We start from the raw sequence: 15,896 nt of genomic DNA on the forward strand, positions 1-15,896 counted from the left end.
AGCTTTGACAGCAGATCTAAATTATAGTGCCAGAAGGAAACACAGGCATGAGGGCACCCTGGAATATCAGTACTCTGCTGCTCTCAGTCAATAAACTTGAGTGACAAAAGAGAGGTGAAGTGACAGCATCATAACATCCCAGTTAATGCACATGGACTCTAAATGCACATGGACCTCCTACACCTTTACATAAGATCAAAAGTAGTTAATAAAATGACTGATGGTTTTTAGCCTCAAATATTGAGACTATGTCTGAGTCTCAAACATTTACAATAAGGTTATTCCAAAGTGTGCAAACTTTATAGGAAAAGGTTCTGTGCCCTGCAGTAGATTTTCTTATACTTGATACTAGTAAAGAGCTTGCACCTTTTGATCTAAGCAGATGTGGTGGGTCATAATGCACTAGGAGTTCGCTAAGGTACTATGGGGCAAGACCATTCAATGCTTTGTAGGTCATTAGAAGTATTTTATAAACAATACAGAATTTTACTGGGAACCAATGTAAGATAGGAGCAATGTGATCAAATTTTCAAATTTTCTAGTGCTAGTGAGAACTCTGGCTGCTGCATTTTGAACTAGCTGTAGCTTGTTTAGACAATGTTTAGTCCAATCTTGAAGTGATAAATGCATGGACTAGTTTTTCTGCATCATGTGAGGAGAGTGTGTTCCTAATCTTTGCAATGTTCCTGAGGTGTAGAAAGATGGTTTTAGGAATATTATTTATAAGCTTCAAACGAGAGACTGGGATCCATAATCACTCCAAGATCTTTAACTGTTAAAAAATATGTGATTGGGAGACCACTGAGGTTTATTAAGTTACTAGAGAGTGAGGCCCTAGCTGTCTGTGGGCTTAATAGAAGTACTTCTGTTTTGTCAGGATTAATGAGAGAAAGTTTCTCAACAACCAGTGTTTGATGTCCTTTATGCATTCCTCAGTAATACTAAGCTGATATATGTCCTCTGGTTTGGCTGAGCATCATCAGTGTAGCAGTAGAAACTAGCACAGTGTATAAATATAATGTCACCTAGAGGTAGCATATTAAAAGAAAAAAGCAGAAGCCATAGAACAGATCCTTGCTAACCTTGTTGTATGCCGAAAAGTCTCTGTTTATGTTAACAAACTGGTAGCACTCGGCTAGATAAGCTTTAAACCAGGAAAGGGCTATTACCCTAATCCCAACAACATTTTCGATTCTGTCTAGTAAAATGTTGTGATGTATAGTGTCAAATACTGCCCTCAGATCAAGCAATATAAGCAAAGGGACATAACCCTGGTAAGAAGCCTGGTAAGACACCATCCATGTTCAATCTTTTGAGTGTTCTGTTTTAAATTGCGAATGGGATCATTCTCATTTTTTGTCCCTAATTCTTTTATTATGAAGTGGAGCAACGTCATTGATTGTGCAGCAAAATACTGATTCTTAGTGTTCAGTCATTTGATCAAGTTCTGCGGGGTTTGAGGGCATCCCAGTCACATGAGAATTCTGGGAGATTCACAATAAATCTAGATGCAGTGGCTGATGTGAGTGTGCATCTAGTGTGGTAGTGAGGCAAGGTTACTAAATTGTGGCTCTATGTCTACACCGTATATCAGTACTAAATCAAGCGTATATCCACCAGAGTGTGTGAGTTTTTATACATTGGGTGAAACCCCTTTATTTTAATATAGAGCAAAAAGCCGATCTCAGAGGGTCTTGGGCACTATCAAAGTGAATATTGAAATCACCAACAATAATGGCTCCTTCTACTTGAGTGACTAGACTAGAGAGGGAATCTGCAAACTCATTAATAAATTATGAATAGGGTCCTGGTGGCCTGTAAATGCCAATTAGAGGAAGAGGCTACATTGGCTACAATGGCTACATTGTTTATGCTAATAAAAATAATTTCAATGGACTCGAAATTATAACCAGCTTTCTGGTTTAAGCCTAATGTGTCAGTATAAATAAATGCAATGCCAGTTAGATGATGGTGGTGAACATAGTTGTAGACAGAAGGACACGCTTCATTTACATTAAATTTATGGTAAATTTTAAGGTACTCAATTTGTAATCACAAGGTTGCTGATTGAAGCCCCACCACTGCCAAGTTGCCACTGTTGGGCTCCCTGAGCAATTGCTCAAGTTGTACTCAGTCATAATTGTAAGTTGCTTTAGATAAAAGTGTCACTAAATGCCATAGATGTAATGATCTCTGAGGACTTTAGATGTTAAGGATCTAACATTTAGTAATCCTAGCTTTAGTTCAAATGTGCAGTCACTGTGAGTCAGTTACTTTAATACTATTTAGGTTAAAAAGACATGTTTTTCTTGATTTTCTGCTTAGCTCAGGGAACAGACACAGTGTCAATATGGTGCACCTTGGACCACTTTGTCTGCTGCCTGATACTTGTTTGTGCCAAGTACAGGCTGGAATTTCCAAGGTCTAAGTAGCATACGCCCCCAAAGGTAGTGGACAACAACCATGCTAAGATCCTGTGGGACTTCCAGATACAGACAGACAAGATGGTAATGGCTAACCAACTGAACATAGTTGTGGTGGATAAACAGCAGAGGAGGGCTGTAGTGATAGATCAGAAACAAGAAAAATGAAAAGATGAGAAATACCAAGGGATGAAAGAAGAGCTAGAAAAGATGTGAAGGGTGAAGGAAACTGTTGTTTCCATGGTAATTGGAGCACTAGGGGCTGTGACCTTCAAACTGGGAGAATGGATCCAACAGATCTCAGGAACAATATCTGAGATCTCCATCCAAAAGAGTGCATTTAGGCTAACAGTTAAGACTCTCAAGCTCCCAGGCCTCAATCTTGAAGGAAAAAATGACCTCCCAGAGGAGTGTGTATGAAACTCAGATCTTCATATGCAGTTTGTGAATAGATTGGTGGATCTTACATCATGTACCTCACACCACAGGATAATACGAAAAAGTTCATATTTTATGACGAGTCATAATTGGCCCAGTTATCCTGTGTGTCCAGCTTAAACATATGCATTTTAAATCACTGCATTTATTTTTTTTTTACTTTTATTATTCACAAAAATTTATGTGGAGAGCAGTTATTGGTTGTCGCTGGCTGACGACCTTTTGTTTGAGAATTTAACCTCTAACAGTTGAGGTGATCAGACGTGGTGACACAGGACGGCTTGGGGAGGATGAGGATGGTGAGGAAGGTGAGGATGGTGACAGTTTGTTCTTTTGAGCAAGCCTAAAAACGGAGGGAAAAAAATCACAAAAACATGATTGTCAAGGCAATTTTTTAAAATATTTGAGTTTTGTTTAACATTTCCTTGTTAAAACATTTCCTTCTTGAAAAAACAAGACTTACCTAAGCTCCATAACTTTTTCCTTTACCCAGGGCTGTTGTGGATCAATACAGAAAAATCCGCTCTCAGTCTGAAAGCTGATAAAGGCCGAAAACAAGAAATGACAATGATGACTATCATTGTATGCGCACACAGTGTTTATTCTGTCTTTTTGAAATGGAATTTAAAGATGATCCATTTACAGATGCATGAGTGCTTTACTTGGCAAAAGCCTAATGGTCCTTACACGACAGCTCTGATGCATGGTAGATTCTCCCTTTGTAATGTGTATCCTATGATGGGCTCCTTCACCTTTGCTGTGGAGACCTTGACACAGCAGGGGTTAATCTTCTGTGCATCTAGATGAACAAATGGCCAAATCACATTAAGCACACCAATAAGCAAAAAGTAAGTACTAATTCTTTAAGACACTCATTAGCCTTTCCCCACAAATTTACTATAAACTATAAAATTTTACAACTGTGTTTCGTACTGTGTTAGGTACTGCTCTTATGTACCTAACACCACAGGATAATATAAAAAGTGAATATTCTATAACCAGTCATAACTGGCCCAGTTATTCTGTGTATCCAGCCCTAGTCTATTAGTGTCCAGATAATGTTGTCTTCCCCTGGACAAGAACACTAATACAGCACTGCACACTGACAAATTAGATTAGATAAAAAAAAAATATTGTCCATTTAATTTCACAACATTATTAAAAACTTGATAATATAAATTGTAAAAAAAATAAAACAAAAAACCCACTTCTAATGTGTACTTTTCAATAACCAAAAATAATTTCTATTTTAAAAAATTGTTACTAGATGGTACATGATCAAGTAATATTTAATCAAATAAATAAATATGAAAGTTCTAATAAATAAACACTAAGTACAAGGAAACAGTAGAAATGAATACAATAATAAAATAAATTAATTCCTAAAATTCCCTGTAAATATTGTATATGTACCATTTAAATGTACACTTTTAAAATCGCTGCATCATTCACAAAAATTTAGGTGGAGACCAGTTATTGGCTGTCGCTGGCTGCTGATTTTTTGAGAATTTAACCTCTAACAGTTGAGGTGATCAGACATGGTGACACAGGACGGCTTGGGGAGGATGAGGATGGTGAGGAAGGTGAGGATGGTGACAGTTTGTTCTTTTGAGCAAGCCTAAAAACGGAGGGAAAAAAATCACAAAAACATGATTGTCAAGGCAATTTTTTAAAATATTTGAGTTTTGTTTAACATTTCCTTGTTAAAACATTTCCTTCTTGAAAAAACAAGACTTACCTAAGCTCCATAACTTTTTCCTTTACCCAGGGCTGTTGTGGATCAATACAGAAAAATCCGCTCTCAGTCTGAAAGCTGATAAAGGCCGAAAACAAGAAATGACAATGATGACTATCATTGTATGCGCACGCAGTGTTTATTCTGTCTTTTTGAAATGGAATTTAAAGATGATCCATTTACAGATGCATGAGTGCTTTACTTGGCAAAAGCCTAATGGTCCTTACACGACAGCTCTGATGCATGATAGATTCTCCCTTTGTAATGTGTATCCTATGATGGGCTCCTTCACCTTTGCTGTGCAGACCTTGACACAGCAGGGGTTAATCTTCTGTGCATCTAGATGAACAAATGGCCAAATCACATTAAGCACACCAATAAGCAAAAAGTAAATACTAATTCTTTAAGACACTCATTAGCCTTTCCCCACAAATTTACTATAAACTATAAAATTTTACAACTGAGGCGAAATGACTGTGAAACCAATTGGTGCAGCCTACCCGTTATGGTCCAGGCGGTAAAAGCAATGATTACGATGATGGCCAGGCTTCTCATCACTGCTGTGTTGGTGTGCATTTTCTCTGCTGGTCTCTCTTGTGTCAGAATGAGCGACTGACTAATGATGGCCAAACCAACATCTTAAATAGCAGCAGAAAATGAGGAAGTCAAATTGCAAGGGCAGTGTCCACTCTTTCATAATAGCAAGTATTTGTGCTGCACTCTTTTGATTTTCGGTTCCGTTACCGTATTTGGCTTTTCTGAGTTTCGGGTAGAAATGAGTTCATCGTTCGTGGTGCTAGTAATGTAGGAATAGCTAGGAAATCAAGTCCAATTGCAGTGCAATTTTATGATACAATTGGTTCTATATAATTCCCTGAAGCAAGGAATTTAATCACTTGTGGGGCAATAGGGCAAGTAATTTTCCCTGAATCATTTTATTATGTATTTATAGCTGTTCTTTTCATATATATATATATATGTGTAATGTTTATATACACCTGTATACATCCTGTGTACATACATACCTGTATACATCCTGTGTACATACACATACATTATAAAAATGCCCAACAAATCAGAACAGATGTAGTGATAGTATATACAATTCTGAAAACATTAGTTGTCATAGATGTGCATAGATCATTGATTCCTAAACAATGGAAACATCTAAAGGAAGGAGTATGAGAAATGAGGGAAATACCATATGAAAGGTTAACACCAAGGTTGTGACCCCTTAGCTAGAGGAGATACTCAGGAATAACAAAAGTGACCTGAGTACTGAAGAGTGCAATCCTACAAAAACACCCTCAAAGTGTCAGGCCTCTAGTAGAAGGCCTGAGTGTGAAACAGATAAGATCTCCACGTCAGATCACAGAAATCACATTATTTTTATTGCATTCCAGAGATAGTCACACTACCAGATAAGATGAATTACTCAATGTTTTTGGGAAGGGGCACATGAATTATACCTGACCTCGCCCTGATCTTGGCTGTCTGTAACTATAGTACTTTTCATGAGTTGGCTTGTTTTAATTGTTATTAATATGACTGTAAAATTATCTGGTTTTACTGGAAAAAGATCAAGTACATTTATTTTGGTGATTGGTAGAAGAAAAAAATCTATTTGAGTGATAGAATTTCATGATGAAAGGCAAAATTCTACTCAAGTTACAGACATTTGTTGAGTATAAAGTGATGCAAACTGAAGGATTTCTATTTGGTTTAAATTTAGGTCCTTCCCACTGTGCTGCATAAGGAATGGAATCTTGTCCGTTTTCTGTGTTCCGATGTTGGGGTGACTGGTGGAAGGTATGAATGAGAGCTTTGGTCAGACCAAAAAATGGAAGTGCTGAAGGTTTCTGACTCTCATTCGCTAGGCTGTGTGCTCCTTTAGTTCCCATTTCATTTTTTTTTGGTCATGTTCACACATGGTTTACCCTTCTGTTACATAACAGGAAAGAGAGATCAGTATTTTCTCCTATGAAAATGCTGATACTACTGAGGTAATCTAGGAATGAAACATTTCATAGTGACTAATGCCAGAATATGACTATTTTTCGACTAATAGTCAGGCTGTAACATAGGGTTTTGAGAACTACAACCATAGACATGATTAATGGTATGAATAGCCAGACAAAGATGACAGCTTCTCTGGGAGACATCATAGGGCTTCTGAGTTGGGTAGATGTGCACATGGTAGACAGTCGCGAGCCAGGTGTAACCCATCTTGCTCAGGGGAATACTCAGCAGCAACCGTAACCGTAGCCAGGGTACGAGGGATTTATGATGACGAGGAAACGACATCTCGATCCACATAGTGCTTTAGCAAATTGATATGACACATACGCGTCTTTTGTCTATGATCAGGGGTAGCCAAAACATAATTGGTAGGGGACAATCTTTTCTCTATCACATAGGGACCTGCAAAGCATGCACTTAACATAGGCAAAAGGGCTAATACCTTTTCACCAATCTCAAATGATGGCCAACAGCTTTTTGGTCATAAATTGCCTTCATAGCTGCCTGAGAGTCATTAAGATTTCGTTTGGCTAGTTGTCTAACAAAGTGCAATCAATTATGTAATTTGGCAGTGAAATCCCAAAGGGGGACACTATTTTGGGGACTGGATGACAACCCTTGGTCATATAAAACCTTCAATGGACCATGCACTGTGCGTCCAAAAAGTAATGCATTAAGGCTGAATCCCAAAGAGTCTTGCACTGTGTCACGGATAGCAAAAAGGAGCAGAGGAACACCATCCCAATCTTTATCATACTCAGCCCAGTAAGACCTCAGCATATTTTTTAAAAGTCTGATGGAACCTTTCCAATGCACCCTGAGACTCGAGGTGATATGCACTGCAGAAGTGGTGTTGGATATTTAACTCATGTGTTACTTGGGCAAATAGGTTTGAGGTGAAATTAGTCCCTCTGTCAGATTGGATACATTTAGGTAGGCCAAAGGTTGTACAGAACTTAATCAATGCTTTAATCACAACTTTAGATTTAAGTGAATGAAGGGGGATCGCTTCTGGGTACCTAGTGGTGGTGCACATTAAAGTCAACAAGTAACGATGCCCTGCCCGTGTTTTTGGCAGGGGACCTACACAATCTATGAGAACTTGTGCAAAGAGTTTACTCACCACAGGAATTGGAACCAAAGGTGCAAGGGGAATAACCTAGTTTGGTTTCCCAACCAGTTGGCATGTATGACAAGACCAACAGTAGTTCACCAAGTCTTTTCATATTGACGGCCAAAATAAATGTCTCAAAATCTCCCGTGTGGTCTTTCACACACCCAGATAACCTGACAATGGGTGATCATGTGCTGAAAACAAAATATGGGCATGGTATTTAGTTGGTATCACTATTTCCGGCACTGTGTTCCACTCTTCACTATGCTCAGTCGAAGACCATTTTCGCATTAAAACTTCATTTTCAATGTAATACTCACTAGCATATCCTGTAGCTTTTTCTCCTTGTTTATCTGCGAGGGTGAAGCAATGTAAAAGGGTGCTGTTGGCTCGCTGAGCCACAGCCAGCTCCTTTTGTGATATGAGATCTGGCATCTCAGAATCAGGAACAATGCGCAGAACTTTCTTTGGGTGCTGCAAACACAAGTGCATCATGACCTACTGGCACATCGCACATGAATGTTCCTTTCAGGGGAACCACATCACAGAGTTTCCGTGCCTGAGCACAGGTCAAAACACAAGTAGGAAATGTGCCTAATGCCTCTTGTGCAGACTCACTAAGCTCCACAGGATTCTCTATTACCTCAGGCACAGGGAACACCATACCACCAGCTATGTAATTTACCTAAAATTAACGTTACACCACGGATGGGCAGTTCAGATTGTACTGCCACTTTAGCTGGCCCTGAATACACACTTGAGCATAGGTACAGATTATGTACAGGGAGCCTCATAATACTTAGTCCTACACACTGCACCAACAAATCATTACCACTGTGTGTGTCTGATGACAATGGCAACACACTTCCCAGTATCAGGGATACAGCAGCACCAGTATCCCTTAATCCCGTGATTGGCCATCGTCCCTTATCCTCATCAGTTAGAGAGACAGAGCCTTGGAAAATAAAGGGCTGAAAAGCAGGTTCTACACATTCAATTGTGTCTGAGGGTAGAACACTCATCGCATTAATTTTTTTAGCTGCTCTTGCTGCTTTGCGCTGTAGGGCCGAACAAGATGGCCTTTTTCATGACAATAAAAACACTCCCTTGTTTGCACCATGGGAGAGGAAACAGGTGCTCGTGGTGGTTTCAGGGTTTTGTGGGGACTAGGACAAGGCAGATTTGTAGTCTCACAGGTACACGGAGCAAACTCAGTTTTGTGAGTTAGAACAACTTCATCCAGCATAGTAGCAGCAGAAGTCACCGTGCTCGCTTTCTGTTCATTCAAGTAAACAACTGTTTCTGGGAGACAATTTTTAATCTCTTCAAGTAACATCAGCTATTTTGGCCAGTCGAATGTTTTCACGATACTTGCACTACACCACTTCTCAAATAAACAAGTTGATGCATGTTGGTGATTAGTCCTGGCATTCTAGAGACTGCAGGAATGCTACTATTCTTCTCTAATACTGCAGTCATTTCAACAACCTGCCTTTATATTCTATCTGGAACAGTGAAGTCATGGTGATGCATGCATTTGTTCCCTTATTAGCTTAATAGTTTGGAATGCATTGCAAACGTCTTTGTCAAATATGATGCACTGTGACACATTCTGTTGTGCTCATGTAAATTAGGTCTATCACTGATCTAAGTTGTTGATTAATCGTGAGCATTTTTGCTGTTTATTCTCTTCAGTTAGTCCTAGGTCCTCCCCCACACAGGGTGACTTCTGCACTGTTTATTCCATTACATCTTTACATGTGTAAAGTGCATACTCAAACCATATTAAAATGCGTGGACCTGACTTATGTGAAAATGTCCTTGTCAAAGGGAAATAGCTGACTCAGAAATTGACTTAACTCTGATTGGAGTGTGATCTCTATATTTTGATGTAATGTTTGCAGGTGAATAGCACATTTGATTGTAGTCTCAAATGTGGAATGGAAAACAATTAAGAATACTATAGTTGGAGTTTTAGGTGACTTCTTTAAGCTCCATTTTGCTCTTGTCTAAAGACATAAATGAGATGTAATGCAAAACCAACTGAATACACCCATCATTATCCCACCCTTTCCAAGAGCGTCACAGAACCTAGAGGCCGTCAGGTGCCAAGCTCCTCCCCAATTGATGTCATTTGTGTCAGCCATAATGTGTCAGCTTACTTTAGATAGATATTTAGGAGTCTAAATACTGAAGGTGCTGGGACCCTATTATTTTTTGGTAGGGTTTTTCTTATGATTCCACCCTTTAACCGGTTGTGCAGACCAATCTGTAAGACATACATACCTGTTTTTACAGGTGTAGGTGAGCTGGTGGTTGGAATGTCATGAACATGCCAGGCCTAAGGCTGAAAAGTTCATGTTCATGTTTTATCCATGAGTCCAATCAATATCTTGCAGACTATATGAGTGCTGACTATATGAGTATTATTAATAATACAATCATTTGAGGCGAGCATTCCGTGACAGGTCCCAGATTATGTTCCAAAAAGAAACATTAAAAATTCAGCTGTTATAGCACTACTTCACAACTGTTAAGACCGACAGTCCACTGCAATGGACATTTAAAGAAATGTTTTAAAATATATAACTGAGCCTTGTTTTAGAGTGCATTATAGACAAAAAAAAAGAGATTATTTTATTTTTCCCATCACTAGAAGATAATTTGGATCTGAAAGGGGTAATTTAAAAAAAAACCTTACAGAATTATTTAGTATTATTGAATTCTTTTTCCCCCTCTGAAACCTTGACTATCATTTTGCATACATATAACGTAGCTAGTAATCAGTCTAAGGGGACTCAAACCATTGTAAATTGTAGTCATAAAACAAAATAAATGCCTGGGCCCTCATTTAGAATAGAACACAAAAGAAAAATCTAATTTATGTCTACAGTGTCTACAGTGGAGAAGAACTGTACCTGGTCTTAGAGGTGAAACTCTTTGATGCTACTATACATGTATCAATCGGTATAAAATCGAAATATTCTATAAATCTTAAAGTAAAGACAAAACCAAATTAGCATTTCTCAGAAGTGATTCAGAGCATCATGGAAACACTCCTCCTCTACACCCAGTAATATGGTGGAAGGGAAATGAGAAATTATATTACACTCATTTTTTGAAAGGTAATGCTGCTTTATTGCTTAAGGACAACACTGCTTACAGTCATAATAAACATGACTCTGACACTGAAGTAAAAATTTTGTACTTATAATAATTCACACTATAAGAATTACCATAACATACATACTAACATGCTAAAGTATTAGTTTGAATGAATATGTTTTACTCCATAAAATATGTAAAAAGTATCATAATTGAAAGAAGAATAAAATAATTTGTCACATCCTTTTGGACTTGTTTTGCATTTTCAGTCCTTTATCTCTTTGAGACCTGTAAGATACATCAGATTAGTATCTGAATGCTTATTTTGTATATATTTTTCCAAGCTTACTATATTATGTATATATTTATAAAAAATATTGACTGCTTTAGACTTTAGATGCTTCAAAGTTGCCACCTGATGACAGCCTTGCCCACTCTGTGTTAACCCACTCTTAACCAGTTTCATGAAGCAGCAAATTTATGATGTTTTACCATCAGGACAATGAAAAGCATAAATTCACTCAAGTGTGTCCAAACCTTTTACTGGTACTGCATATGTCGTGATTGAAATGTTTGATTACTTACATGCTGAGTTAGCCTGAGCATAACATATTATTTAATGGTAATTAATTGGTTTATACATGTGGGATAGTCAATGTGAATTCTTTATGTGAATAATGCATTTTGATTCATTATTACAATGTCTCAGTTCAACGTTATCAGTGATGAGTACATATTACACCCATGAGGGTGAGCACTGACATCACCACCAAAAGTATTTTCAGATTCAGCTGTGTCTAGACAAGATCTAGCGTAGCAGTTGAAGATGGTGTAGAGATTGAAGTTAGTGCACTACCTTTTAGTTTCCTTGGAATCCAGCGTGCAGTAGGGTCGGAGCAGTATTTTTCAGTCTCAGAAAAAAATCTATAAAGACAAATGATATCAAAATGAGTTCTTTATTTTTCTGTGGTCTTTTAGAAAGTTTTCTGAGGAGTAGTAAATGATGCATAATGTTAAGAGAATGTACAGGACAGCTTGGACACAAGGTGACAGGGCATTCTGGTGCTTGTATCCAATGAGTTTTATTCCAGATGGGATCATTGCTTTGGAGACTGCTTTACAGCATACAGGACCAACTTTAGCTGGAAAAAGGAAAGGAAAGAAAGAAAGAAAGAGTGTGACTCTCCAAATGTGCCATTGCATAATAATGAAAGTAAAATGTCATAAAGGGCAGTAACAAATGTCAAAGTGTCTCTAATGTCTTCAGAATCCCTAATGTCTTCAGAAATGTTTCACTGATGTGTTGGCATATACTTACAGTTGGCAGACACAATGCCAATGCATCCAAAAATGGCCAGCAGCACAGCCAAAGTACATAATTTTTTATTCCAGCACAGCATGCTTCTCTTGGGAGATCAGGTGTGGACTCCAGGTGTCACGGTCAGAGTCGGAGATGGTTGATTGTGAGGAAGCTTTACTTTTTATTGCCCAGCTTGATCGGGTTGCAAAATAAGAAGTGCGTCACCTGACAGCTTTACATTTAAGGCAGTGCATCGCATCATGTCACTGTGTCACACCACATTACCGAAAAAGAGCTCACACCTCGAACCCCCACTGAGCCCCCACCAGCACATTCAGCAAAAACAAGCAGCCAACATGCTGTAGCTTGGTAACTGTGAAAAAACAACATGTAAACTAGGTGTCCAGTAACATACTGAAGCTAATGAGAAACCACCAGGCCTTCCCATTACTTGAAACCTATAAGAAAGTCCTACAGGGGGCCAGCATCACCGAGCAGAAATAAGACTTCTGTGTAATGCAGGAAGGCAACTTTTTGAATAGCACACATACCCTTTTGAATGGCTTATGCTTGAAATTTTTGATCTGAATTTTGTTTTGGCTTCTAAGCGGACAGATGAAGATAATTAGATATGTGTTCTGGTGTTTAGCATTTTCAGTGACATCGGGTATTCTTGTGGGAATCTCGAATGCACTCTAAATGAAAGCTAATTAAGCTTTTAGGATAGGAATGCTAACAGTATGGTCACACAAGCACTTGCTGTATAGCAATTTTGTCAGATAAACTTTTCTCATTATTAGAATTAATGTGGACAGTCAATCTAAAACATTTTTGTTCAGAAGAATCTAGTGCTAAAATGATTTACAGGAAGCAGTGGCTTAATAGTTTAATGCAGGTGTAACAGATGGGAAATGAAAGAACTGAATTTCCTTTTTACCCATTTCACATAAAATCCCGTACTAATTCACTAATAATTTTTTGGCCCCAGCCTGGCCCCCCAAGTTCAAATGGTCTATATCCGCTACTGCCCTTATGTACCTAACACCACAGGATAATATAAAAAGTTCATATTCTATAACTAGTCATAACTGGCCCAGTTATTCTGTGTATCCAGCCCTAGTCTATTAGTGTCCAGATAATGTTGTCTTTCCCTGGACAAGAACACTAATACAGCACTGCACACTGACAAATTAGATTAGATTTAAAAAGAAATATTGTCCATTTAATTTCACAACATTATTAAAAACTTGACAATATAAATTGTAAAAAAAATAAAACAAAAAAACCCACTTCTAATGTGTATTTTCAATAACCAAAAATAATTTCTATTTTAAAAAATGGTTACTAGATGGTACATGATCAAGTAATATTCAATCAAATAAATAAATATGAAAATTCTAATAAATAAACACTAAGTACAAGGAAACAGTAGAAATAAATACAATAATAAAATAAATTAATTCCTAAAATTCCCTGTAAATATTGTATATGTACCATTTAAATGTACACTTTTAAAATCGCTGCATCATTCACAAAAATTTAGGTGGAGAGCAGTTATTGGCTGTTGCTGGCTGCTGATTTTTTGAGAATTTAACCTCTAACAGTTGAGGTGATCAGACGTGGTGACACAGGACGGCTTGGGGAGGATGAGGATGGTGAGGAAGGTGAGGATGGTGACAGTTTGTTCTTTTGAGCAAGCCTAAAAACGGAGGGAAAAAAATCACAAAAACATGATTGTCAAGGCAATTTTTAAAATATTTCAGTTTTGTTTAACATTTCCTTGTTAAAACATTTCCTTCTTGAAAGAACAAAACTTACCTAAGCTGCATAACTTTTTCCTTTACCCAGGGCTGTTGTGGATCAATACAGAAAAATCCGCTCTCAGTCTGAAAGCTGATAAAGGCCGAAAACAAGAAATGACAATGATGACTATCATTGTATGTGCACACAGTGTTTATTCTGTCTTTTTGAAATGGAATTTAAAGATGATCCATTTACAGATGCATGAGTGCTTTACTTGGCAAAAGCCTAATGGTCCTTACACGACAGCTCTGATGCATGGTAGATTCTCCCTTTGTAATGTGTATCCTATGATGGGCTCCTTCACCTTTGCTGTGGAGACCTTGACACAGCAGGGGTTAATCTTCTGTGCATCTAGATGAACAAATGGCCAAATCACATTAAGCACACCAATAAGCAAAAAGTAAATACTAATTCTTGAAGACACTCATTAGCCTTTTCCACAAATTTACTATAAACTATAAAATTTTACAACTGAGGCGAAATGACTGTGAAACCAATTGGTGCAGCCTACCCGTTATGGTCCAGGCGGTAAAAGCAATGATTACGATGATGGCCAGGCTTCTCATCACTGCTGTGTTGGTGTGCATTTTCTCTGCTGGTCTCTCTTGTGTCAGAATGAGCGACTGACTAATGATGGCCAAACCAACATCTTAAATAGCAGCAGAAAATGAGGAAGTCAAATTGCAAGGGCAGTGTCCACTCTTTCATAATAGCAAGTATTTGTGCTGCACTCTTTTGATTTTCGGTTCCGTTACCGTATTTGGCTTTTCTGAGTTTCGGGTAGAAATGAGTTCATCGTTCGTGGTGCTTTACTTGAAGCTTAGAGTCTTTTAGTAATGTAGGAATAGCTAGGAAATGAAGTCCAATTGCAGTGCAATTTTATGATACAATTGGTTCTATATAATTCCCTGAAGCAAGGAATTTAATCACTTGTGGGGCAATAGGGCAAGTAGTTTTCCCTGATATATATATATATATATGTAATGTTTATATACACCTGTATACATCCTGTGTACATACACATACATTATAAAAATGCCAAACAAATCAGAACAGATGTAGTGATAGTATATACAATTCTGAAAACATTAGTTGTCATAGATGTGCATAGATCATTGATTCCTAAACAATGGAAACATCTAAAGGAAGGAGTATGAGAAATGAGGGAAATACCTTATGAAAGGTTAACACCAAGGTTGTGACCCCTTAGCTAGGGGAGATACTCAGGAATGACAAAAGTGACCTGAGTACTGAAGAGTGCAATCCTACAAAAACACCCTCAAAGTGTCAGGCCTCTAGTAGAAGGCCTGAGTGTGAAACAGATAAGATCTCCACGTCAGATCACAGAAATCACATTATTTTTATTGCATTCCAGAGATAGTCACACTACCAGATAAGATGAATTACTCAATGTTTTTGGGAAGGGGCACATGAATTATACCTGACCTCGCCCTGATCTTGGCTGTCTGTAACTATAGTACTTTTCATGAGTTGGCTTGTTTTAATTGTCATTAATATGACTAAAATTATCTTGTTTTACTGGAAAATATCAAGTACATTTATTTTGGTGATTGGTAGAAGAAAAAAATCTATTTGAGTGATAGAATTTCATGATGAAAGGCAAAATTCTACTCAAGTTACAGACATTTGTTGAGTATAAAGTGATGCAAACTGAAGGATTTCTATTTGGTTTAAATTTAGGTCCTTCCCACTGTGCTGCATAAGGAATGGAATTTTGTCCGTTTTCTGTGTTCCGATGTTGGGGTGACTGGTGGAAGGTATGAATGAGAGCTTTGGTCAGACCAATGAATGGAAGTGCTGAAGGTTTCTGACTCTCATTCACTAGGCTGTGTGCTCCTTTAGTTCCCATTTCATTTTTGTTTGGTCATGTTCACACATGGTTTACCCTTCTGTTACATAACAGGAAAGAGAAATCAGCATTTTCTCCTATGAAAATGC

General features: G+C 37.9%; 2 protein-coding genes and 2 long non-coding RNA genes across 5 annotated transcripts in view; 1 reads left to right on the forward strand and 3 right to left on the reverse strand.

Moving 5' to 3' along the window:
• LOC118241420 (uncharacterized) overlaps positions 1-15,896 on the forward strand; it is a 74,456-nt gene that overhangs the window by 20,951 nt on the left and 37,609 nt on the right. The window lies entirely within an intron of this gene.
• LOC118241418 (uncharacterized) lies at positions 2,914-5,230 on the reverse strand. Its single transcript, XM_035526285.2, has 7 exons — positions 5,097-5,230; positions 4,824-4,935; positions 4,600-4,674; positions 4,376-4,479; positions 3,549-3,660; positions 3,325-3,399; positions 2,914-3,204 (listed from the first exon to the last, which is right to left on the reverse strand). Exons 1-7 carry the CDS (start codon positions 5,170-5,172, stop codon positions 3,096-3,098), a joined length of 663 nt encoding a protein of 220 aa, XP_035382178.2. The 5' UTR covers positions 5,173-5,230; the 3' UTR covers positions 2,914-3,095.
• On the reverse strand, positions 10,823-12,469 carry LOC145658808 (uncharacterized). Its single transcript, XR_014124712.1, has 4 exons — positions 12,153-12,469; positions 11,862-11,976; positions 11,691-11,758; positions 10,823-11,122 (listed from the first exon to the last, which is right to left on the reverse strand). It is a non-coding gene; the product is annotated as an uncharacterized LOC145658808 (long non-coding RNA).
• On the reverse strand, positions 13,006-14,583 carry LOC145658805 (uncharacterized). The gene is made up of 4 exons (XM_081718515.1): positions 14,449-14,583; positions 14,177-14,288; positions 13,953-14,027; positions 13,006-13,833 (listed from the first exon to the last, which is right to left on the reverse strand). Exons 1-4 carry the CDS (start codon positions 14,522-14,524, stop codon positions 13,725-13,727), a joined length of 372 nt encoding a protein of 123 aa, XP_081574641.1. The 5' UTR covers positions 14,525-14,583; the 3' UTR covers positions 13,006-13,724.

This window comes from Electrophorus electricus, chromosome 1 (genome assembly GCF_041902795.1).
Source record: "Electrophorus electricus isolate QZ-2024a chromosome 1, ASM4190279v1, whole genome shotgun sequence".
Classification (NCBI taxonomy): Eukaryota; Metazoa; Chordata; class Actinopteri; order Gymnotiformes; family Gymnotidae; genus Electrophorus; species Electrophorus electricus.